The 27,145-nt window shown below is 44.9% G+C and overlaps 1 protein-coding gene across 1 annotated transcript; it reads left to right on the top strand.

Annotated features, from left to right (window-relative positions):
• The first annotated feature begins 21,379 nt into the window (after positions 1 to 21,379).
• On the top strand, positions 21,380 to 22,381 carry LOC123399210 (protein synthesis inhibitor II-like). The gene has a single exon (XM_045093641.1). It carries the CDS (start codon positions 21,398 to 21,400, stop codon positions 22,241 to 22,243), a length of 846 nt encoding a protein of 281 aa, XP_044949576.1. The 5' UTR covers positions 21,380 to 21,397; the 3' UTR covers positions 22,244 to 22,381.
• Positions 22,382 to 27,145: the final 4,764 nt, after the last annotated feature.

Here is a 27,145-nt window from a genome sequence, read left to right on the forward strand (position 1 = left end):
CATCGTTACGAGTAACCCCCTTTGCTCAAAGATGACTGGCAAGTGACGGTTTCTCCAACTTTAGTTGAATCGGATATGACCGAGGAGGTCCTTGGATGAGGTTAAATAGCAATTCATATATCTCCGTTGTGGTGTTTGCGTAAGTAAGATGCGATCCTACTAGATACCCTTGGTCACCACGTAAAACATGCAACAACAAAATTAGAGGACGTCTAACTTGTTTTTGCAGGGTATGATTGTGATGTGATATGGCCAATGATGTGATGTGATATATTGGATGTATGAGATGATCATGTTGTAATAGAAATATCGACTTGCACGTCGATGGTACGGCAACCGGCAGGAGCCATAGGGTTGTCTTTATACTAACATATGTGCTTGCAGATGCGTTTACTATTTTGCTAGGATGTAGCTTTAGTAGTAATAGCATAAGTAGCATGACAACCCCGATGGCAACACGTTGATGGATGATCATGGTGTGGCGCCGGTGACAAGCAGATCGTGCCGGTGCTTTGGTGATGGAGATCAAGAAGCACGTGATGATGGCCATATCATGTCACTTATGAATTGCATGTGATGTTAATCCTTTTATGCACCTTATTTTGCTTAGAACGACGGTAGCATTATGAGGTGATCTCTCACTAAAATTTCAAGACGAAATTGTGTTCTCCCCGACTGTGCACCGTTGCGACAGTTCTTCGTTTCGAGACACCACGTGATGATCGGGTGTGATAGACTCAACGTTCACATACAACGGGTGCAAAACAGTTGCACACGCGGAACACTCGGGTTAAGCTTGACGAGCCTAGCATGTGCAGACATGGCCTCGGAACACATGAGACCGAAAGGTCGAGCATGAATCGTATAGTTGATATGATTAGCATAGGGATGCTTACCACTGAAACTATTCTCGACTGACGTGATGATCGGACTTGAGATAGCTGATTTGGATCATGTACCACTCAAATGACTAGAGAGATGTACTTTTTGAGTGGGAGTTCTTAAGTAATATGATTAATTGAACTAATTATCATGAACATAGTCTAATGGTCTTTGCGAATTACGATGTAGCTTGCGCTATAGCTCTACTGTTTTTATATGTTCCTAGAGAAAATTTAGTTGAAAATTGATAGTAGCAACCTTTGCAGACTGAGTCTGTAAAACCGAGGATTGTCCTCGTTGCTACGCAGAAGGCTTATGTCCTTAATGCACCACTCGGTGTGCTGCACCTCGAGCGTCGTCTGTGGATGCTATGAACATCCGACACACACGTTACTGATGACTACACGATAGTTCAGTGCAAGATACTTGATGGCTTAGAAGCAAGGCGCCGAAAACGTTGTAAAACGTCACGGAACATAAGTGATGTTCCGAAGAGATGAAATTGTGATTTCATGCTTGTGCCCTTGTTAAGAGGTACGAGACCTCCAACAAGATTCTTTGTCCACAAAGTAAAGGAGAAAAGCTCAATCGTTGAGCGTGTGCTCAGATTGTCTGAGTACGACAATCGCTTGAATCAAGTGGGAGTTAATCTTCCAGATGAGATGGTGATGGTTCTCCAAAGTCACTGCCACCAAGCTGTGAGAGCTTCGTGATGAACTATAACATATCAAGGATAGATACAATGATCCTTGAGCGATTCGCGATGTTTGACACTACGAAAGTAGAAATCAAGAAGGAGCATCAATAGTTGATGGTTTGTAAAACCACTAAGTTTCAAGAAAAGCAAGGGCTAGAAGGGATACTTCGTGAAACGGCAAAACAGTTGCTGCACTAATGAAGAGACCCAAGATTAAACCCCAAACCCGAGACTAAGTGCTTCTGTAATGAGGGGAACAGTCACTGAGGCGGAGCGACTCTAGATACTTGGTAGATAAGAAAGCTGGCAAAAGTCGAAAGAAGTATATTTTATATACATGATGTTGATGTGTACTTTACTAGTACTCCTAGTAGCATGAGGGTATTGGATACCGGTTCGGTTGCTAAGTGATTAGTAACACGAAATGAAAGCTACGGCATAAACGGAGACTAACTAAAGGCGAGGTGACGATACGTGTTGGAAATGTTTCCAAGGTTGATATGATCAAACGTCGCACGCTCCCTCTACCATCGGGATTGGTGTTAAACTTAACTAATTGTTACTTGGTGCTTGCGTTAAGCATGAACATGATTGGATCGTGTTTATTGCAATACGATTATTCATTTAGAGAGAATAATGGTTACTCTATTTTCTTGAATATTCACCTTCAATGGTTTATTGAATCTCGATCGTAGTGTTACACATGTTCACAATATTGGTGCCAAAAGATACAAGTTAATGATGATAGTACCACTTACTTGTGGCACTGCCGCTTAAGTCATGTTAGTATAAATTGCATGAAGAGGCTCCATGCTGATGGATCTTTGTACTCACCTGATTTCGAATCACTAGTGACATGCAAATCATACCACATGAGCAAGGCCTTGTTTTCATTGAGATGAAACAAGATAGTAACTTGTTGGAAGTGAGACATTTTGATGTATGCAGTCCAATAGGTGCTGAGGCACGCAGTGGATATCATTGTGTTCTTACTTCAATGATGATTTGAGTAGATACTAGAGTATTTACTTAATGAATCACAAGTCTGAAATATTGAAAAGTTCAATTCTGTTTCGGAGTGAAGTTCGTCGTAACAAGAGGATAAATTGTCTACGATATGATCATAGAAATGAATATCTGAGTTACGAGTTTTGGTACGCAGTTAAGACAATGTGGAAATTGTTTCGCAGTTCATGCCACCTGGAACATCATAGTGTGATGATGTGTCTGAACATCGTAGCCATGCACTATTTGGAATGGTGCATACTATGATGTCTCTTATCGAATTACCACTATCGTTTATGGGTTATGCATTAGAGACAACAGCACTCACTTTAAATAGGGCACCGCGTATTTCCGTTGAGATGACACAGTATAGACTGAGGTTTAGAGAAATCTAAACTGTCGTTTCTTGAAAGTTTGGGGTTTCGACACTTATGTGAAAAAGTTTCAGTCTGATAAGCTCGAACCCAAAGCGGATAAATGCTTCTTCATAGGGTATCCAAAACAGTTGGGTACATCTCCTATCTCAGATCCGAAAGCAAAGTGTTTGTTTCTAGAAACGGATCCTTTCTCGAGGAAAGGTTTCTCTCGAAAGAATTGAGTGGGAGGGTAGTGGAACTTGATAAGGTTATTGAACCATCACTCCAACCAGTGTGTAGCAGGGCGCAGGAAGTTGTTCCTGTGGCGCCTACACCAATTGAAGTGGAAGCTGATGATGGTGATCATTGAGCTTCGAATCAAGTTACTACAAACCTCGTAGGTCGACAAGGTCGCGTACTGCTGCAGAGTAGTACGGTAACCCTGTCTTGGAGGTCATGTTGTTGAGCAACAGTGAACCCACGAGTTATGGAGAAAGCGATGGTGGGCCCAGATTCCGACAAATGGTTGGAAGCCATGAAATCCGAGAGAGGATCCATGGATGAAAACGAAGTGTAGACTTTGGAAGAATTACTTGATGGTCATAGGACTATTGAGTAAAGATGGATCTTTAAAGGAAAACAGACGATGATGGTGATAAGTCACTATTAAGAAAAGCTCGACTTGTCGCAAAGATGTTTTCGACAAGATCAAATGGTTGACTATGATGAGACTTTCTCACTCGTAGCGATGCTAAAGGTCTGTTAGAATTATGTTAGTTGTTGATGCATTATTTATGAAATATTGCACGTAGGATGTCAAAACATTGTTTCCTCGACGGTTTCCCTGAGCAAACATTGTATGTGATACAACCAGGAGGTTTTGTCGATCCTAAAGATACTAGCAAGTATGCAAGTTCCAGCGATCCTTCAATGGACTGGTGCAAGCATCTCGGAGTTGGAATATGTATACTTTGATGAGATGATCAAAGATTTTGGGTTTGTACAAGGTTTATGAGAAACTTGTATTTCCAAAGAAGTGAGTGGGAGCACTATAGAATTTCTGATAGGTATATGTGGTTGACATATTGTGGATCAGAAGTAATGTAGAATTTCTGTAAAGCATACAAGGTTGTTTGAAAGAAGTTTTCAAAGGAGTACCTGGATTACGCTACTTGAACGTTGAGCATCAAAGATCTATGGAGATAGATCAAAAGCGCTTAATAGAAGTTTCAACAAGATGCATGCCTTGACAAGTTTTTGAAGGTGTTCAAAATAGATCAGTAAAGAAGGAGTTCTTGGTTGCATTGTAAGGTGTGAATTTGAGTAAGACTCAAAACCCGACCACGGCAGAATAAAGAGAATAGACGAAGGTCGTCTTCTATGCCTTAGCCGTAGAATCTAAAGAATGCCATGCTGTGTACCGCACCTGATGTGTGCCTTGACTCAAAGTCTGTTGAGAGGTACAGAGAGTGATCCATGATTGAATCACTAGCAGCGGTCGAAATTTATCCTTAGTAACTAATGGACTAAGGAATTTTTCTCGATTATGGAGGTGGTTAAAGAGTTTGTCGTAAAGGGTTACGTCAATGCAAGCTTTGACACTAATCCGGATAACTATGAGTAGTGAAACGGATTCGTATAGTAGAGTAGATGTTTGGAGCATTTCCGAATAGCACGTAGTAGCAGCATCTATAAGATGACATAAATATTTGTAAAGAACGCACGGATCTGAAAGTTTCAGAACCGTTGACTAAAACCTCTCTCACGAGCAAGACGTGATCAGACCCCATAACTATATGGGTGTTGGATTCGTTGGAATCACATGGTGATGTGAACTAGATTATTGACTCTAGTGCAAGTGGGAGACTGTTGGAAATATGCCCTAGAGGCAATAATAAATTAGTTATTATTATATTTCTTAGTTCATGATAATCGTTTATTATCCATGCTATAATTGTATTGATTGGAAACACAATACTTGTGTGGATACATAGACAAAACACTGTCCCTAGTAAGCCTCTAGTTGACTAGCTCGTTGGTCAAAGATGGCCAAGGTTTCCTGGCCATAGGCAAGTGTTGTTACTTGATAACGGGATCACATCATTAGGAGAATCATGTGATGGACTAGACCCAAACTAATAGACGTAGCATGTTGATCGTGTCATTTTGTTGCTACTGTTTTCTGCGTATCAAGTATTTATTCCTATGACCATGAGATCATATAACTCACTGACACCGGAGGTATGCTTTGTGTGTATCAAACGTCGCAACGTAACTGGGTGACTATAAAGATGCTCTACAGGTGTCTCCGAAGGTGTTAGTTGATTTAGTATGGATCAAGACTGGGATTTGTCACTCCGTGTGACGGAGAGGTATCTCAGGGCCCACTCGGTAATACAACATCACACACAAGCCTTGCAAGCAATGTAACTTAGTGTAAGTTACGGGATCTTGTATTACGGAACGAGTAAAGAGACTTGCCGATAAACGAGGTTGAAATAGGTATGCGGATACTGACGATCGAATCTCAGGCAAGTAACATACCGAAGGACAAAGGGAATGACATACGGGATTATACGAATCCTTGGCACTGAGGTTCAAACGATAAGATCTTCGTAGAATATGTAGGATCCAATATGGGCATCCAGGTCCCGCTGTTGGATATTGACCGAGGAGTCTCTCGAGTCATGTCTACATAGTTCTCGAACCCGCAGGGTCTGCACACTTAAGGTTCGACGTTGTTTTATGCGTATTTTGAGTTATATGGTTGGTTACCGAATGTTGTTCGGAGTCCCGGATGAGATCACGGACGTCACGAGGGTTTCCGGAATAGTCCGGAAACGAAGATTGATATATAGGATGACCTCATTTGATTACCGGAAGGTTTTCGGAGTTACCGGGAATGTACCGGGAATGACGAATGGGTTCCGGGAGTTCACCGGAGGGGGGCAACCCACTCCGGGGAAGCCCATAGGTATTTGGGGGGGTCACACCAGCCCTTAGTGGGCTGGTGGGACAGCCCACCAATCCCCTATGCGCCAAGAGAGAAAATATCAAAGGAAAGAAAAAAAAAAGGGAGAGGTGGGAAAGGGGAAGGACTCCCTCCCACCAAACCAAGTAGGACTCGGTTTGGGGGGGGAGAGTCCTCCCCCCTGGCTCGGCCGACCCCTTGGGGATCCCTTGGACCCCAAGGCAAGGTCCCCCTCCCTCCTCCTATATATATGGGGCTTTTAGGGCAGATTTGAGACGACTTTCTCACGGCTGCCCGACCACATACCTCCATAGTTTTTCCTCTAGATCGTGTTTCTGCGGAGCTCGGGCGGAGCCCTGCTGAGACAAGATCATCACCAACCTCCGGAGCGCCGTCACGCTGCCGGAGAACTCTTCTACCTCTCCGTCTCTCTTGCTGGATCAAGAAGGCCGAGATCATCGTCGAGCTGCACGTGTGCTGAACGCGGAGGTGTCGTCCGTTCGGTACTAGATCGTGGGACTGATCGCGGGATTGTTCGCGGGGCGGATCGAGGGACGTGAGGACGTTCCACTACATCAACCGCGTTCTCTAACGCTTCTGCTGTACGATCTACAAGGGTACGTAGATCACTCATCCCCTCTCGTAGATGGACATCACCATGATAGGTCTTCGTGCGCGTAGGAAAATTTTTGTTTCCCATGCGACGTTCCCCAACAGTTTTCACATGGAAGCAACTGCACCTGCAACTAGCAACGCTAACACAGGGTTAAGCAAGCAGTAACATAGCCCATCAGTGGTTTGCTAGGTTGAACAGGTTGAAGGTTTTCATGGCATTGTTGAGAGGCTGATATTTAACATGTGGTAGGCAACGAGACATAATCGATAGAAGCGATAAAACTAGCATGGCAATGATAGTAATGGTATCTGGCAAATGGTCATCTTGCCTGAGATCCCGCTTGGAAGAAGAATGCCTCCGTGAAGCAGACGAACCGACGTAGTCGAACGAGTCCTCACATCCAACACGCTTACGGAACTCTATCGGGACGGGGAAAGAACCGGAAAACAATTATCAACACACGAAATTCACCTCGCGATGCACAACACAAATGATGCATGAGCAGCTGAATACATGCAAGTCACGGCATGACAAATCACACAATCAAACACTACACATTAAGTGAAGTTCAATATGCAACGAGTTGCATATTGACGAAACTCCACGTTAATTATTCAGTTCTATCCCGATTAGATACTCGGAAATATTAAATGTGATTAAACATGGCAAGAGGTGAAGCGTAATTAAACTACTTATCTAGGCATTTTAAATGAGGTCGGAAATGACATATAGCATCTCCGAGGCGACCTCACATGTTAATTTACAATTCTGTCCAGATCTGAACTAACACATTTAATTAGTTGTTAAACAGCAAAACAAATAGGTTCACGTGATTCTACGCGTCAAGGCAAGCAATTTACACATAGAGAACATCTCCAACGGAGCTACGGATCAAAAGTTACAAGCACCGCAAGATATGATGGCATGAATGCAATATGTGTGCAACGACGGCTACGAGCACTTCAAAACATACAACCAGCAAGAGAAAATGAAACTACACGAGATTCTAAGCAAGTTTCATGTAGGACACGATCAAATCGGAGCTATGCTTCAACAACTACGAGCAAAACTAGAAATCACTACAATCTGCCAAAATCAGCCACATAGCATTTTCTACGCCCCACAACTACGAGCTACACAACTCAAATATAATCAACTAAGGCATGACACGAAAGAGGGCAAGAAGCACTACAACGAACAACAAACAACAACTAGCATGGCAGCAAGGAACACAACGAAAAGAAATCACAAAATGGCTTCCCACACACTATTTCGGACTTAGTGAAAATTACACTTCATGAAAGTGCAGTTTTCGATCTGAAACAATATTGACAGCAGCAAAATCATAAGCTACAAGACTCCAAATGGCATAAAAATTCACAACTTTCTAGAGAAACACAAGGACTACAATTTACTCCATTGGACCAACCTCAAAATAGCTACAGATCACAAGATATAAGCAAGACAAGACAGCAACAAAATATAACAGATCTCAGACTTAGAAATATTTCAGCTCCTCCAAATCAGCACTATTTCTAGCAACTTGAGAGCAAGCAAACCACACCTAAACATGCATTTCTATTGCAACCAAAATACCAGGGGCTAGAGTAAACATCCAAGAACAACTCTCTAGTTGACAACTCCGTCAAACAAAGCACGGAATAAATCCTACGAAAATGACAAGAGGGCAACATGGCAAAATATCGCGCGAACTAACTTGCTCAAAAGCTAAAACTAATTGCACAGAAAAATCACATGGATTTTTCTACCCCGAAAACATATAAAATATGTGGGATTGCACAACATTAATAATGCCAAACGTAAATGCGAGAAAAATATCTAGACACGAAAAAATAAACTAGCGGCAAATCCCTACGCGCAAAAATACCAATGGCTACTCTAAAATACATGGAAAATGGGTCCCTAGAGCATGAACATTTTATCTAAGGCATTCAGGCAAACCGGACACACGCGAAAAATAAACACGGGACGCAAACATATTAGGACAGCACGTTAATCTATGCATACGGCATGCTAAACATCGTCAAACAAATATGCAAGTTGCACCAACGTATTCTATGCGCAAAACTACGCGAAATCCATATATTACACGTCTCGATCCGACTAACGGTTAACAAGTTACGGACAAAAGTATATACACTTATTTTTATGGAATTTTATTAAATTCCGAAAAATCCAAAATTACCTAATGGGCCTAACAGCGGGGGCATAACAACAAAATTGCGCTTAGGCGGAAAATACCTTGGGGGAAGGCCTCTGGGCCGGATCTGGCCGGAGGGAGGCGAGGCACACTGGGTCGGGCGCCTCGGCTCGAAGGGAGGCAGCCCACCCAGTGGTCAACGGGGACGCGCGGAACCGACGGCCTCCCGATCCCGCTGGATCGAGGAACGGGGCCGGCGGCAGCAGTCAAGGGGGTCTGGCGACGCAGAGGTCCGGCGGCGGGGCGGCGGATCTGGCTGTCTCGCGAGGAGCAGGGCTCCAGGTTGATGGCAGCAGGCGGCATGGGACTGCGGCCACGGGCGGCGCGGATCTGACTGGCGAGGCACCGGGCGACGGGCTCCAGCGGGTCCTGAGGGGGCGCGGGGCTCCGGCGAGCTGCCGACGGCGGCTGCGGGGCGGCACGGGGAACTGGGGTGGCGCGCAGGTGAGGTGCCAGAGGGAGGGTTTCGGCGGCGGCATGGCTCGGGAGCAGCTGCTGTGGGCGCCTCGGCCCGGTTCGAGCCCGGTGTGGGCCGCGATGGTCTTCGGTGGGCCCGGAGCAGTGGTTGGCTGGCTGGAAGCACAGCGAGAGGTGGGAGGCGACCAGGTGGCGGCTGGCACTGGTTTCGAGGTGGGGGAAGCTAGGGTTGTCAAAAAAATAACAAGGGGAGCTGTTTAAGTAGCATTAGGGGCTAGGGTTAGTGGTTCTGGGCGTTTTTCGACCCTCCGATCGCGATCGGACGCTCCGGAACCTTCCTAGGGTTAGGTGGTTTAGGTTTAGGTCGTGTAGAGGGGTGTTGGCTAAGATGAGAAGGAAGTGGGCACCTGACAACATTATTTTTAAAACACCGATAAACGTCCGACGGTAGACCGAATACGGTGCCGTTACGGTCGACCGTTCGGGTACCAGACGGTCTCCAACCGCGACGAAATTCGACAGGCGGCCTAGCTGTAACTAAACACGACCGCATGCCAAGTTTCACCCCGATCAGAGAAAATTTTAAACACACTTTTGAAAACAAGATTTAAACGTTGCCGCGAGCGCGTGCGAGTGTGGTCGGGCTCAGAACGGACAACGACGAACGCGAAGAGAAGCGGCAACTAATAACGGATGCAGGTTTCGAAAACTGGCGGCAACGGAATGCTGATGCAATGCGGATGATGTGCATGATGCGATGATGACGCGACAAAAGGAAATAGACACACGACGAAAACGGAAAGAAGGGGGAATCTTCTGGAACGCCGGCATCGGGCTGTCACAACTCTCCTACACTACAAGAGGATCTCGCCCCGAGATCCAAGAATGAAAGGGGGAGAGGATGAGAAAGAACCAGAGGTAAAATTTAGTCGCTTCTTTGACAAACAAGTGAAACCAACGATCCTTGAAGGTTGCCAAGCGATGAGGAATGATATGACAAACAATCAAGAATTCACGAAAAAATTCGGCAGCACTTCGGTAGGAAAATGGGACAAAAAATTCGATAAGAAGAGAGAATTAGACAATATACATAACAAACAACTAAATAGAGCAAGGGAACACCATGATCTTGATAGAACAACATAATAGACCCAAAAGAGCAACATCACAATGCCTCTGGAACAATAGAATAGGAACTAGCTCATACGAAAGAAGAAAATGAAGAGAGAATGACAAGTATCATCACAATAGAATTGAAGAGCCTCCGAACAGATAATTGACGTAGTAGTTGGAAAATCAACATCGAGGAATAAGATAGTAGCGGGCTTATGAAAACCATCTCACATTTATAAGGTGACAACCATCCACTAAAAGAAACAAGGATAGATTGGGAGAAACAAGATATGAACAATTTCTTACACCAAGGGGATACACTGAGAACTTGGATTAATGACAAGCACCATGATAGCAACAATCCGTAGGAAAAGCCTTAAGTGAAATCCAAACCAAGATAGCTCAATGAAGAAATCATGGGTTGAAAATATCTCATGACCATAGAATTGGTGGGTTTAATTATCTCATACTTGAAAGGAAATCTCTTCGAGACTCCTAGACTAACAAGAAGGCTATAATACCACATGAAAGGATAAGGAAGAACAAATGCACTTGGAAAGGCGAGAGAAGAAAACTTGAGGTATTCCAACAAGAATCTTGAAGAACACATTGAGAATGGATTGAAACCTTGATGAACCACCATGAAGGACCTCCGTATACAAATGAATGATGCAACGATATGAAGGTAGAAAGGAATAAGATTATGACCTTGCCAAAATTTAGATGAAGCCTCACAAAGAGATACAGACAGACTTGGAACTTCGAAAAGAAAGATAAGCACTTGGAAAAGAATTGATATCATGAGCCACTCCGGAAGAAGAATTCAGATCATTTGATGAAACATGAATAATAATTATGTTATGCTTATCCTTCATCAAGTTAAATTGATGACAATCAACGGATTTAGCGTACAACTTATTCCTCTTGAAAGAATCTTGAAGAGAAAGAGATAAGCACCACTTGAAGAATACTTGAAGGAAGCACCGGTAAGAATTGACAATTGAATAGGACACCACGAATTAATGAAGATACATGAAAATGAAGAGATCATGAGCCACCTCAGAGAAAACTAGAACAAGGCACCAGAATAAACGAGAGACGATGAAGAGACAAAAATTGAGAAGAATTGAGGATGAAGCTGAAAGCTGAGAACGAAGAATCTTCTAAAATGATGGCCTTCGGAGGAACTAGAATGAAAACAACTCAGAAATGCACCGGATAGGAAGAAAAGAATTACTCATGATTGGGAATAATTCAAGACGGTGCCAGAAGGCTGAAACGATGAATCACCAAGAGAATGAACCAAGATTTGAGAGAAACACTCATTCGAATTTGCAAGCTGAGAATGATGACGAGGAACAACACCAAGAATAGCTGAGACACTCCGGAATAAGAAAAAATGCAAGGTTGAGCCAAATATGAGAATTAATTCCAATAGATCTTGAAGAAGGGATATGACTGATGAAAATCATACTTACGTCATAGTTGAAAGATTTAATGATCTCCGGAAAAAGATTAAAAGAGCCAGGAAAGATCCTGGGAAAGAACCTGTGGGTTATGGGCCCACTAAAAAGAAACCACCGTCGAAAAGATTGCTTAGAAAGATAGATATTGCACCGGTACAAATGAAGAATAGATGAGGTTAGCACCTCAAAATAATTAAGAATTGAGAACAAGAATTCTGAGATAACTTCAACGCTCCGGATAGAATAGAGATAACTCAATAAACAAGATAGGTTGATAAGAATCTCCATAATGGGAAAGAATTGAAAGGATGAAAAGGATATGATGACATGGACAACTAAATTGAATTCACTGGAAAAGACCACAAGAATGAATAAAGATGAACATGAAGCTCCTGAGAATCTTCACAACGAATCACCGGGTAAGAGAGAGAAGAACACACAGCGGAAGCACAATGAAAAGAAAACTCTTGGATGAAAATTGAATCACTGAAGAAAAGGGTGGGAGGGCGGGAAAAACAAAGACAACATGGGACAGATGAGATGAACTCCGGAATAAAATTAGAGAGTGATCTTTCAAAAATTGGAGAGGATTGAATCCACTAAAGAGAAGCACACCGGTTCAATGGAATTGATACGATGACTCCGGTTGAAAAGGAATTGACATGACAATCTGATTTCAGCAAAAAAATTAGTACTCACATAAAAATATGAGAACACCACTTAGGAAAGATCTGAAATCACCACTTGACATCGAAGCAACTTGAATTACCACATTCAACAAAACAAAGGATGAGGCTTATGAAACAAGCCAGAACAAACTCATGAGAAAGATTTCGTCCGATATTTTCGTGGACAGGATCGCACGAGCTCGATTTTACAGTAGCCATCAAGTGCAAGGCAGTGCACCCGACATACAAAGCGTCCCCGAGTCGTAGCAAGCTACAAGGACTCTTTAAGACACAACGTGTACCGCTGTAAGTCGACCGTGAACAAATGAATCCACTAGATGTCGAACCCCAACCTAACGTCATGCATTTGTTGGAAGATTGTCCTATAAGTAACTACTTGAATTCCCACATATGAATTCCCGAAATATCTGGTCATGCAATATAGTACACAGATACAAGGAGTAATATCACACAACTCCTATACTAACCCGTCACCTATATCACATCCGTCAACACACAACCAGAATCTCGGACCTTCATCTACAACAGACCCTCGTGATCACAATGATACAAAGTATGGCAGTACTCCCGAACAATCTGCACCAGTACTGGGGACATCGGGGTTATCTCGCCACTACTAGTATTGAAGCAATTACGAGCATCCTTCGTTCTTTGATACTCAGAAACCTGAATGATGGCGATGTGCGCAAGAATCCCCTGGAGCTCAACTTCCCTGAAACTCAAAGCAGATAGGAGGCACCAGGACAGGACTCCGTCACATCGGCATCATATAGATCTCAAAAATATCCGCGTGATCCTGAAATTTTTTTGAGTGAGAAGAGGAGTAGAATTAAATTATTACGTCAAGATTCCTCGCTAGAGCATAGAAGAGGAGAAAAAAGAATCCTACTCTCCGATATATAACTAGACTCAAAGCAGTTTTTCACTAGACTCGACTCGGCCAAGTTCGATCAATCAAGGGGCTCCTAGCTCGGTACTGCTCTGATACCAACTTGTCACGCCCAAGATGCGACCCTATCATCAATTTGGCACGAAGGCCTCATCAGGGATAGAAGCGCATCTCGTCGTGTCGCAAGAATGGACATCGTTACAAGTACATGTACTGAAAAGAAGAGATATATATATAGAATTGGCTTACACTCGCCACAAGCTACATCAGAGTCACATCAGTACATTACATAATCATCAAGAGTAAGAGCAAGGTCCGACTACGGACGAAAACAAACGAGAAAAGAAGAACGATATCCATCCTTGCTATCCCAGGCTGCCGGCCTGGAATCCATCCTAGGTCGATGAAGAAGAAGAAGAAGAAGAAGCAACTCCAAATGAAGAATCAACGCGCTCGCGTCAAGTAACCTTTACCTGTACCTGCAACTGGTGTTGTAGTAATCTGTGAGCCACAGGGGACTCAGCAATCTCATTTCCAAAGGTATCAAGACTAGCAAAGCTTAATGGGTGAGGCATGGTTAAGTGGTGAGGTTGCAGCAGCGACTAAGCATATATTTGGTGGCTAAACTTACGAGTACCAGAAATAAGAGGGGGAAGATCTACGCATAGCGGACGTGAACTACTGTTGATCAAATAAATGATCCTGAACACCTACCTACGTCAGACATAACCCCACCGTGTCCTCGTTCGGAGAAGGAACTCACGAAAGAGACAGTCACGGTTACGCACACAGTTGGCATATTTTAATTAAGTTATCTAGAACCAGTGTTAGACAAAGTTTCCACGTTGCCACTTAACCGCGGGCACGACTTTTCAAAAGATTTACCCTGCAGGGGTGCTCCAACTAGTCCATCACAAATTACCACGAACCGCATAGAAATCCTCAATCACGAAGCTCGCGATCTCGTCGGATTCCCTAGTGGAAAACCTCAACTCTCAGATTACCCAAAGCATCACCGGAATCCCGATGCACAAGATATCTCGTCAAAGGTAAAACTAATCCAGCAAGGCCGCCCGACGTGTCGACGATCCCGATAGGAGTCGCGTACCTCGTTCTCAGGACACGATGGATGAGCGATGGTTACCACGCCAAACGCCGAGTTGCCCCGGGTAGCGTTAATAAGCTGCTCTGTTTTGGACCAACACTCATGAGGAGCACTGGCCCGGGGGTTGATTAAATTATCCTCGGGGTCCGGAAAGTCCCTATGCAATTTTATTAGGTGATTAGGCAAATGTAGTACCAATGTTGGGCCTTGCCTGACCAGCTTTAATCTAAAACAAATTATCAAGGGGGTCCCCATAACAACCCCGATCGTGTTAGGAACACTCATTTATGGAACATTACACCGGTAGCCGGAAACTAAGGGGGCAAAGGTGGAACAAAACACCAAGCTAGAAAGGCTGAGCCTTCCACCTTTTACCAAGTATATAGGTGCATTAAATTAAATAGCATTTAAATATGGTGATATAACAAGGAACCCATGTTTTCACATGGAAGCAACTGCACCTGCAACTAGCAACGCTAACACAGGGTTAAGCAAGCAGTAACATAGCCCATTAGTGGTTTGCTAGGTTGAACAGGTTGAAGGTTTTCATGGCATTGTTGAGAGGCTGATATTTAACATGTGGTAGGCAACGAGACATGAAGAATCACAGCATGCTAGAGAAACTCAAGGACTACAACTTACTCCATTGGACCAACCTCAAAAGAGGTACAGATCACAAGATCCAAGGAAGACAAGACAACAACAAAATATAACAGATCTCAGACTTAGAAATATTTCAGCTCCTCCAAAATAGCACTATTGCTAGCAACTTGAGAGCAAGCAAACCACATCTAAACATGCATTTCTATTGCAACCAAAATACCAGCGGCTAGAGTAAACATCGAAGAACAACTCTCTAGTTGACAACTCCGTCAAACGAAGCACGGAATAAATCCTACGAAAATGACAAGAGGGCAACATGGCAAAATATCGCGCGAACTAACTTGCTCAAAAGCTAAAACTAATTGCACAGAAAAATCACATGGATTTTTCTATCCCGAAAACATATAAAATATGTGGGGTTGCACAACATTAATAATGCCATATGTAAATGCAAGAAAAATACCTATACACGGAAAAATAAACTAGCGACAAATCCCTACACTCAAAAATACCAACGGCTACTCTAAAATACATGGCAAATGGGTCCCTAGAGCATGAACATATAAAATAAATACGGGACGCAAACATATTAGGACAGCACGTTAATCTATGCATACGGCACGCTAAACGTCGTCAAACAAATATGCAAGTTGCACCAACGTATTCTATGCGCAAAACTACGCGAAATCCATATATTACACGTCTCGATCCGACTAACGGTTAACAAGTTACGGACAAAAGTATATACGCTTATTTTCTGGAATTTTATTAAATTCCGGAAAAAATCCTAAATTACCTAATGGGCCTAACAGCGGGTGCATAACAACAAAATTGCGCTTAGGCGGAAAATACCTTGGGGGAAGGCCTCTGGGCCGGATCTGGCCGGAGGGAGGCGAGGCAGACTAGGCCGGGCGGCCTCCCGATCCCGCTGGATCGAGGAACGGGGCCGGCAGCAGGGCTTCACACGGCGGCAATAGTCAAGGGGGTCCGGCGACGCAGAGGTCCGGCGGCGGGGCGGCGGAGGCCGAGGCCGGCGGCGGATCTGGCTGTCTCGCGAGGAGGAGGGCTCCAGGTCGATGGCAGCAGGCGGCGCGGGACTACGGCCAGGGGCGGCGCGGATCTGACTGGCGAGGCACCGGGCGACGGGCTCCAGCAGGGCCTGAGGGGGCGCGGGGCTCCGGCGAGCTGCCTGCGGCGGCTGCGGGGCGGCACGGGGAGCTGGGGCGGCGCCCAGGCGAGGTGCCAGAGGGAGGGTTTCGGCGACGGCATGGCTCGGGAGCAGCTCCTGTGGGAGGCTCGGCCCGATTCGAGCCCGGTGTGAGCCGTGATGGTCTTCGGCGGGCCCAGAGCAGTGGTTGGCTGGCTGGCGGCATAGCGAGAGGTGGGAGGCGACCAGGTGGCGGCTGGCACTGGTTTCGTGGTGGGGGAAGCTAGGGTTGTCAAAAAAATAACAATGGAGTTGTTTAAGTAGCATTAGGGGCTAGGGTTAGTGGTTCTAGGCGTTTTTCGACCCTCGATCGCGATCGGACGCTCCGGAACCGTCCTAGGGTTAGGTGGTTTAGGTTAAGGTCGTGTAGAGGGTTGTTGGCTAAGATGAGAGGGAAGTGGGCACCCGGCAACGTAATTTTTAAAACATTGATAAACGTCCGACGGTAGACCGAATACGGTGCCATTACGGTCGACCGTTCGAGTACGAGACGGTCTCCAACCGCGACGAAATTTGACAGGCGGCCGAGCTATAACTAAACACGACCGCATGCCAAGTTTCACCCCGATCAGAGAAAGTTTTAAACACACTTTTGAAAACAAGATTTAAACGTTGCCGCGGGCGCGTGCGAGTGTGGTCGGGCTCAGAACGGACAACAACGAACGCGAAGAGAAGCGGCAACTAATAACGGATGCAGGTTTCAAAAACTGGCGGCAACGGAATACCGATGCAATGCGGATGATGCGCATGATGCGATGATGACGCGAACAAAGTAAATAGACACACGACGAAAGCGGAAAGAAGGGGGAATCTTCTGGAACGCCGGCATCGGGCTGTCACACAAGCAACAGCTTAGCAACTATCTAGCATGCACGGCAGCAGCAAGCTGCGCAGCAAGCAACAGTTACAGCGGCAGCAGCTTGGCAACGGCAAGCAGCAGCAAGGCGCTACACATGCCTCGGCAGCATATCAGCACATCGGGCACAGCAACAGGCACATGCAGCTGCTCGGCACAGCGGCAGGGGATCGCGGGGGACGGCAGCACGCCATGCAGCAGCAAGCAGAACAGCGGCAGGCGACGTGAGGGGAACAAGCGCCAGCAGCGGCTATGGCGAGCAACCGGCGACGCAGCGAGGCCGGCGGCGGCTTGCTCGGCAAGGGCGAGGTCGGGCAGTAGGGCAAACCGGCGCGGGGCAGGCAAGCCGGCGGCGCGCGGCACCGGCGTGGACGGCACGCAGAGGGCCTCGGTGCTGGCAGGGGAGGAGCACGGCGGGCTACAGGAGAAGCGCAGGGCACCAGGCAGGCGCGGGCGAGGGCGGCGCGCGGGAGCTGCCGGCGGGCGGTTGGGGAGTTGCTGGCGAACCGAGGCCATGGGGATCGGGGAGGAGAGGATCGAGCGACGATGGGGAACGAGACGGCGCTGGGGAGAGCTCTGCGGGAGGAGGAAGGCACGAGAGGAGGGGGAGACGAGGATGACGGCACTCGGGAGTACGAGGGGAAAACGGGTTGGCGCTAGGGTTGGGGTAGGTGGGCTGCGGCCCAAGTGGGCCTCCTCCTCTCTCTTTTGCTTTTTTTTTTTAAAAAACACAAACTCAACCAAACAAAATAAATAGGTTTAAACAAAAATAAAAAATAAATGTTGTTGACTCCTTTGAAAAAAATATACCCTAACTATAAGAAATAGTTCTTGGGCATTTTTTTAAACGGATAAAAAATGAAACCTTTTTTAAGTATTAAAATAAAGCCATTTCACAAAAGAATAAAATCTAAACCCCTTTTGACAAGAGAATAAAATAAAACCTTTTTATTTAAAAAATAAAATAAAAGCTCCTTAAAGGAGAAGAGAAAATGAGATTGTTTTAGAAAATAACTAAAGGAAAAAAATAAAGGAAACCTAAGGGGTTGTCCCCATATTTAATAAAATGATTTTAAAAGAAGACGAACTTTTAAAGGGGGTTGAAACCAAAATCTTTTACGCAACCACCAAAATAGAATAGAGAGAAGAGAAGGGATTTAGGTCCACGGTGTCAAAGTGTTTGAAGCGGCTCTGTGGCACCCACTCTCATCACGCCATCGAACAACGCCACACTCACAAGCACTCACAAGGAAAACACCCCACAACACGGAGCAACAAGCAACACCGACAAAACACAGCTGTCATGATGCCATGATGCAAACTACATGACGATGCAACGAACAAAATAAAATAACCACACGATGGAAACGGAAATAAAGGGAATCTTTTGGAACGTCGGTCTCGGACTGTCACACAACACTTGCATATGGTTAGAAAATGCACACATTATCAAAATAAAAAAATGGTGTGAATTACTGACACCAGACGTCAAGGTCCCCACACGTGTGGTAACAGACGCCAGGGTCCTTGGAGTCTGGTCCAGGACCAGACGTCGGGGTCCCTGGCGTCTGGTTCTTTGCCACATCAGAGACTCAACGGGTCATCCGGTCATGCACACCCGTATCAGACAGCACGGAACTTGGCGTCTTCAATGCAAATCGGACGCAAGGGATGTTGACGTCACCAAAAAAGATCAGGTTCAATTTTTTTTAAAAGTAAGGTCAATTCTGAAATTTTCTAGGACAAAAGGTCAAAACAAAAAATTATCCATATTAATGCACTAATTTTTTTAATATTTTTGAAGATTTTCAAACATTTTTTAATGTGCAACTGGGTCTCGTGCACAGGTAGCATCAGTTGCCCCGGTGCATCAGAGCAAGTATAATAAGGTACAATCAGCAGACTGTAAGGATTAAAATATTATATTTTTGCTGAGTTGGATGAGAGAGAACATGGGAGAGAAGGAAAGCGGGCTCTTCGTGAAGAGCCAGCTCTAGCACGTGCTCCTAGGTGCTTTGTGAGAATGAAATGTGGGTCATATATGATAAAAGTAATACTCTTTTATAGCTAACTATTATACGAGCTAGCTATAATATAAGCTATAAAACTGCTTATAGTCAGCAGTTGGCTATATTATTAACCATGCTCTTAGTAGGATTGAACCTAAGTCAAGCTATACACAGATAAGGATCACCTCTGACAACCTGCCTTTTACTTGTACAACACATGAACACACGCACCCACATCACGTACAAGTTACTTATGACACGTACACATATACTACAAGCCTATCGATCGTTTAACAACTACGAAGCACCGATACGGCAACACTGATACGTTAATACGGGTACGGAATACATGATACGACAACTTTTAAAAATAACAATACGACGATACAGTAAGCATATATAAATAATAATAAAATGATATGTAATAAAAATTAACATAATAAAATATGCGAGATGAGATTAAAATACCGTCCCACTGGTTGTTTTATTGCATCCATGCCTACTTGTTTATTATTTTAAAAATCTCACTATCATTGCAATAATAAACACTGGCTGCTAACATTGTTATTAACTCTGTTGATGCCAACATTTCCTTTTTGTTCAAATTTAGAACTTCCATTAGTTGGTAAAATCTTCCTCCACAAAAATTATTCAAACTCAAGATTTGGTTTCATTGACACACTAGTATTCCTACTAAATCTTTTTGTCAGTAGCTTCTCTTTATGATTCCATCTACATGTTCGTTTTCCCTTTTACCCTTTTGTCTGCAAGATGCGTATTTCAGAATGACTTGATATTATGGTAACACACGTAGCAGAAAAAGAATATTTCATCCAAGATTGAGTAGTATAAGGCATGCATCATGATGCAAAGATAAATTATTTTGTAAATAATTGAACTATAGGGAATTGGTAATGAAAAACGTAACCTCAGAGCCGTCGATTGCCGTCGGAATCGAACGGTCCGCGACGACACGACCTGAACTGGTGTCTGGCGGGAGGCAGGAAGCGCTCGTCTCTAGGATGTGGGTGTAAATCCGCATCCACCACATGAATGTGTGGCTACGCTCATGCCTCGTGCTCCGGTGTGTGTCCCAATGTCCAGCGCCGAGATCAATCTGCTGAGTTGCATCTCACAAGGCCCACGGGGAAAAGCCGAATAGAGATTTAGGAATCATCCGTGTCGCGGCTCATGAACGGAAGGAAACCCTAGACAAGACGAGAAGTGATTATGTTGTTTTAGGAGACTAGATGTGATTACGTGAATTGTCTGGCTACATGAATAGACAAAGCAACTTATCTGTCGTCCCTGCTTCTCTTCCCGTTAGCCATGGGCCAGCTTGTTTTTTCTTTGAAGCCATGGGCTAACCTACTTGCTGGTTGATGCGTACCTGAGAGGGGGCCCTTAGAATTTGGGGGCCCGGGGCGGTCGCCCCCTCTGCCTCCCCTTCAGGGCTGGCCCTGTATAGACTGTCCCAATTTAATTTGGACTGCAACACCTATTAACATAACAAATTAAAAATCCACAAGTCTTTTAAAGTTTAAAACTTGAGATTGTCAAATGATAAACATATATAAAGAGCAACCTTGGATTTCATGAATGAGTGAGCCACGGAGGTACTACTCTTTTTCCGACGTTTTTTTTCTTGATAACAATATAGAGAACACAATTTTCATTGAGCTTCTTATTCTCATAACGATAAATATATAAAGACTCTCACCAATAAACATGATGATAATTAAAATCAGAAAGCAATACACATCAATAATGCTCAAATAATGACAAAGAAAGCTAAAAGATGTCATGATTTATAGTTGTATCTTCTTCCACAGCAATAGTAGGCAGCAGCAAAATTAACAAGTAATTTTACATCACAAAAATCAACAAGCAGCAAGCCAACAGCATCAACAATTAATTTTATCCAACAAGCAGCATTCTTAGCAAGCATTTTTATCCAACTACTGCATCAGTACAATACATGTCCACTATCTATATGAACAGATCAATAATACATCAAGGCATGAGTAATAATGAACGACGATACTTCTGAAATACCCGTATCGACATTTTTTCTTTTATTTATAAATTGAAAAAGGAGATACTTTAGGATACCCAAAGGCGTATCTGACCTACCGAAGTATCGACGAAGTACGAAACGGTAATACACATATTTTAAGTGTCGGTGCTTCGCATTAACAGCATGCACCTGTGGATCGACCGCCTATAAATTCGTCTCCAGTTGGTTTTGGTTCATCCTCTTCCATATCTCACCCCCTCTAGCTTTGCATTACATCCATGGCGGCAAAGATGGCGAAGAACGTGGACAGGCCGCTCTTCACCGCGACGTTCAACGTCCAGGCCAGCTCCGCCGACTACGCCACCTTCATCGCCGGCATCCGCAACAAGCTCCGCAACCCGGCGCACTTCTCCCACAACCGCCCCGTGCTGCCGCCGGTCGAGCCCAACGTCCCGCCGAGCAGGTGGTTCCACGTCGTGCTCAAGGCCTCGCCGACCAGCGCCGGGCTCATGCTGGCCATCCGCGCGGACAACATCTACCTGGAGGGCTTCAAGAGCAGCGACGGCACCTGGTGGGAGCTCACCCCGGACCTCATCCCCGGCGCCACCTACGTCGGGTTTGGCGGTACCTACCGCGACCTCCTCGGCTACACCGACAAGCTGACCAACGTCGCTCTCGGCCGGCAGCAGATGGCGGACGCGGTGACCGCGCTCTACGGGCGCACCAAGGCTGATAAAGCCTCCGGCCCGAAGCAGAAGCAGGCGAGGGAGGCGGTGACGACGCTGCTCCTCATGGTGAACGAGGCCACGCGGTTCCAGACGGTGTCTGGCTTCGTCGCCGGACTGCTGCACCCCAAGGCGGTGGAGAAGAAGAGCGGGAAGATCGACAATGAGATGAAGGCCCAGGTGAACGGGTGGCAAGACCTGTCCGCGGCGCTGCTGAAGACGGACGTAAAGCCCGCGCCGGGAAAATCGCCAGCGATGTTCACGCCGATCGAGAAGATGGGCGTGAGAACGGCGGAACAGGCGGCCGCCACGCTGGGGATCCTGCTGTTCGTCGAGCTGCCGGGTGGATTGACGGTGGCCAAGGCACTGGACCTGTTCCATGAGAGTGGGGGGAAATAGGTAGTTTTGCAGGTATACCTGCATGGGTATTGTGAAAGTCGAATAAACATGTCACAGAGTGACGTACTGATATAAATAAATATATAAACATGTCACAGAGTGACAGACTGATATAAATAAATAAACATGTCCAGTTTATGTTGTGTCCAACCATAAAATTGCTATCCAACATATCTTTTGCATTATTGCATATGCACATATGAGAAGGGCCAATTATACACATCCTAACTCTTTTCAGATAACCCCATTAGTAGAAAATAAAGTTTTGGTCCAGTCGATGAAAGGGCTTTAATCCCGGTTCCATGGAAGAATCAGTCACAGTTCGTAAGGACAGGGCGCCGATCGGGCATCAACAGCCATCAGTCCCGGTTCAGATGGGACCTTTAGTCCCGGTTTGAGCCACGCACCGGGACTAAAGTGGTGGTGGCAACCGTTCGCCTGGCGCGAGCCCTTTTAGTCCCGGCTCGTGGCTTAAATCGGGACTAAAGGTCCAAACTGATCGATTCCCACGCTTGGGAAGTTGCTCCGCGCGAGGTCAAACGCTACAGTAACCGCAACCCTTCAGTAAACGAGTCTCCATTTCGATCTGTTCGTCCTCCTCTCCTCTCTTCTTCCCCATCCTCTCTTTGATCTGTTCGTCTCCCTCTCATCTCTTCTTCCCCATCTTTCACCATGAATCCAATCACTCGCTACGGGAAGGTGCTCGCACATGGCACGACCAATCTCGATGTCGTCTACACGAATAACAGCGCCAAAGTGAAGGTTTTTCCCCATGTTCGAGAAATGGCTTCAAGAGGAGAAACACAAGTTCATGGGTCTCGATTTCGAGTACACGGCCGATGGTCGCGATGTTGCCATCGTCCAACTTTGTTTCAAGCAATGTGTTATGGTCTTTCAGTGGGCAAGGTACGAAACTTGTCATAGTTTTAATTGGGGATTTTCGTTGATTCATAGGATAGGAGAATCGCATAGGAATAGGAGGATTGAGAATGTCGAGAACATGTCATAGTTTCCTTGATTCATAGGAAAAATACATAGAAAATTTGGGCTTTTTTATTTGATTCATATAGGAATTGCGATTTTCTTTTATTTTCATAAGAAAAATGCATAGAAATAGAAAATTGCATAGGAATAGGATAGGAAAATTGCATAAGAATTTTGTTTGTACATATTGGCTATCATGCGAACATGTCATAGTTTAGGGGCTTCTTTTGATTCATCGGATAGGAAATGCATAGGAAATAGGAAGCTTGCTATGATTCTTATTATACTTGGTATGATTCTTATTATACTTTGCCAAATTATACTTGTTATAATTTTGTTATACTTGTTCTAATATATAGTATTTTAACACATTTGTTTTATTTTGTTTTTGCAGTAGTGACAAGCACTGTCCAAAATGCATAGAGTTCCTTCGCAGCGGCATATATTTTGCTAGCGTTGATATAACGAATGACAAGATCAAGATCTGGCGCACTTGGGGTATTGAGATACCAGCTGAATGCCACATTGATCTTCAGGGCAGGTTCAGGTTTGAGCATGACAAGACTTCAGTGGCTCATATGACAGCCGCCCTGATCGACGCTGATATGAAGAAAAAATTCCCCAAGTCAGGACACAAACTTTGGAAGAAGACCCCACTTGACCTTAGCAACATTGAGTATGCAGCAATAGATGGATACGTTGCATACGAGTTGTACCGTAGGATTCGAATCTACAATTACGGACAGCGTCACGTCGTACCGCTAGTATTTCCTGCTTCTTGTATTCTGATACGGACGACGAGTAGTGTTTGCAATGGCGAACACTTTTATCTCTATTATGTAGTGCTTCGGGGTCTCTGATTCGGACGAGTAGGTTTGCAATCCGAAAGAATAGCATTGAAGTACTTTCTATAATGGATATCGAAACTATTATTTGTATTATGCCCCTATTTAAGTACGGTTTGTGTGTAAGAATATTTAGTATGATGTGAGCAAGCTTTCTGACGCATTGTGATGTATGTGATGAAGATTGTTTATGGTTACGACGCAATAAGCAAGGGACACATGCGAAGAAAAAGTGAAGAGTTTCTCTTCACAAATTCTGCTGATGGCTTTGATCTACAATACCACTGTAATTAAATATAATATTAACTAAAATTGTTAAAGTATTTATTTGTTAAAAAATGAACTAACAAGAATCGACTAAAATATTCAATAAAATAATAAACTAAAAAATCAACTTAAAATTAACTAAAAATAAACTAAAAAGGATCAAAATAATATTAACTGAAATTATCAAAGTATTTATTTATTAAAAACAATGAATTATAAAAATTAAATAAAATATTAACTAAAATCATCCACATAGCATGTGCAGTGGCGTCCGCATTTCCATCCCGAAATGCCGTATCGCTATCGAGGAGTTAATATGGCAGTTGAGCGACCTTGAGGCTGATGTAACGAGCAGTACCGAATTATTGACCCAATCATGCGTTTAAATGACGTGCTCCGTTGTGGTGGTAATTCCCATCGAAATTGAGTTGAGCGCGGCACTTCCAGATGGGTTCGGATTATGCGCACTGGTTCATTAGAACGTCATTGGTTTGCTTTTTTTCATCTGTATGATTGCATTTCATTTTTCTTATTTTTTATTTAGAAAAGGAGGATGACCTCCGGTCTCTTCATCTCGAAGATGCATGCGATCATTTTATTTGTTAGGATTTAATTAATTCTTTTAATTAAAGGGATAATCCTTCCTATGTAATCTCTAGTGCGGTTGTTTTGGCAACCGTCACGACGCTTCCTCACGCCCCTGCTAATGGACACATCCTTTCGTTCGCGTCCGTTTCCTTGTATATATATTGTAATTGTTCATGGAACAAGAGAGTTTGATCTCAAACACCTTATCAGCACTGTCTCTATCAAAAACAAAAATCGCCGGCAATCGCCAGAACGGGCAAGAAGGTAAGAACGATGCTTCGTTTCCTGCCCCAGTACCATCACTGCCTGCTGCGGGACGACGGCCATCGCCGTCGTTTCGTCGCCGTCGCCACCAGATCGGTATCGGTCCGGCCAATGGTGTCGCGCCACGGTCAATGCCCTCCGCACCAATGCTCGGGGTCGACACGCTGCCACCACCGTTCTCGTGCTCCGCGCACGGGTGGGTGGTTTGTCCCCTTCACGTGTACGGCCCCGCTGTCAACAAGGACGTGGTCGGGCAGTCACGCACCTCCGTCTTCGAGTTCGGCGGTACCTCCAGTGCTGCCGAAGTTGACGCCGACATTGCTACGCCGCGCCTACCACCTCTGACCCCTGCAGTTGTCGAGATGGAGCGCGTCTTCCTTCGTGTTCGGCTCCGGCGCGGGCGAATCCTGCAAACCACACGGCTGCGCCGCATGTCGCGCCACTAGTGCTGGTGGTGGAGAACTGGCTCCTCGCCGGTCCGGCAGCCCCGAGGATGCACGTCACCTATGTGGTGGCTGCCCTGCATCCGGGCAATGGTGGGAGCGGCTCTGGGATGGCCAGTGCCGACGGTGCGCAGGCTAATAAGTCGACCTCCGTCAGCTTCACGACCATGGATGTGAACACGACCGCCGCACCTCTATCCTCGCCAACTCCCGTGACACCGCTGCCTTAACCGAGGACGGGCGCACGTCGCCGTCTCGTGGCCCTCGGCCTCCCGGCACCCAGCCCACCGGCGGCCTCGCAATCGAGCAGCCATGGTCGCCTTGCTGGCTCGTGGAGTCTAGCAGCACTCGGACTCGCAAACGGCGTCGTGCCCGGGACACAGCTCCCTGGCGGATGCTCAGACGAGGACGAGCACAGCGGAAGCGCCTCTCGCCGCCGGTGAACGCCGCAGCGAGTGGGTGCGTGCTGGTGGCGGCCGGATGGTCGTGGAGCACCCCGCTTGTTCTTCTGCCTCGAGCGTGGATGAACGAAGGGAAATGGGGAATTCTCCTGCGTCTATCTTGTTATCCACACGGGCGGACCAGGTTGGATGCCTTGTGTGGCGATGTGCATGTGGCAGTAACGCCCCAGCAACCTATGTGTTTCTTCATTCTTTAATCAGCAGTACTAGTACTAGTTTCATATTATTGCTGCTTGGTCTAACTAATAGTGTTATTTATTAACACTTGTGACGTTTTGGCCATGTATTGATCTGCATTTAGCCCATTTTCTATAGAGTTTGGAATTCCATAAGTATGTGGCTGTTATTGCTAGACCTACATGTCATTGAGATTAAATTTTCTCACACAACAATATTGATTTGCGATCGAGAATTATTATTTTCTCACAAAATATCTCATTGCGATTGAGATTACTTTTCTCTCGCAAAATATTAATTCACTTTGCTGAATTATCTTGCAACTTGATACAAGATCATCTCATTTAATCCGAGGTCTATACAAATCAAGTTTTTCACTTGAACATCAAGTTTGCAATATCATTACTATTCATTACAATAGTAGTCTATTTGTGTTGAGTATGATGTATTTCGGATGTATGTATCTCCATGTTCGCTACTTGTTGAGATTAATACATTTATTTGCAATTGAGATTTCTAATTTCTTGCAAATAGAATCAATTCATCTTAATTGATTCTTTGGCTTGATACAAGCAAGAATTGATATGCAAAATTCCAAGTGTTGCTTTTTAAATTGATGTTTTGGGATCACAAGGTATTGTGTAGATCTACTGCTTTGCAGATTATTACCACTACTGATAATGCCTACATTTTGTCGTTTAGACATTATGATTGCTTTACAATGTGCTCTCTCACACATTTTTCTAAGTCATGGCATAAGGCATTACGAGTGAGTATCTACTCACTTCATCAGATTATACTCCCTAGTGTTGCGAGATCTACTCCATTTTGGAGATTATCTTTAAGGTGTCATATTTAGTAATCTGAGATTCA

This window comes from Hordeum vulgare, chromosome 5H (assembly GCF_904849725.1).
Source record: "Hordeum vulgare subsp. vulgare chromosome 5H, MorexV3_pseudomolecules_assembly, whole genome shotgun sequence".
Lineage (NCBI taxonomy): Eukaryota > Viridiplantae > Streptophyta > Magnoliopsida > Poales > Poaceae > Hordeum > Hordeum vulgare.

What these genes read in the sequence shown, in the direction of transcription:
- LOC123399210 (XM_045093641.1), top strand. Translation starts at nt 21,398, where the DNA reads ATGGCGGCAAAGATGGCGAAGAACGTGGACAGGCCGCTCTTCACCGCG.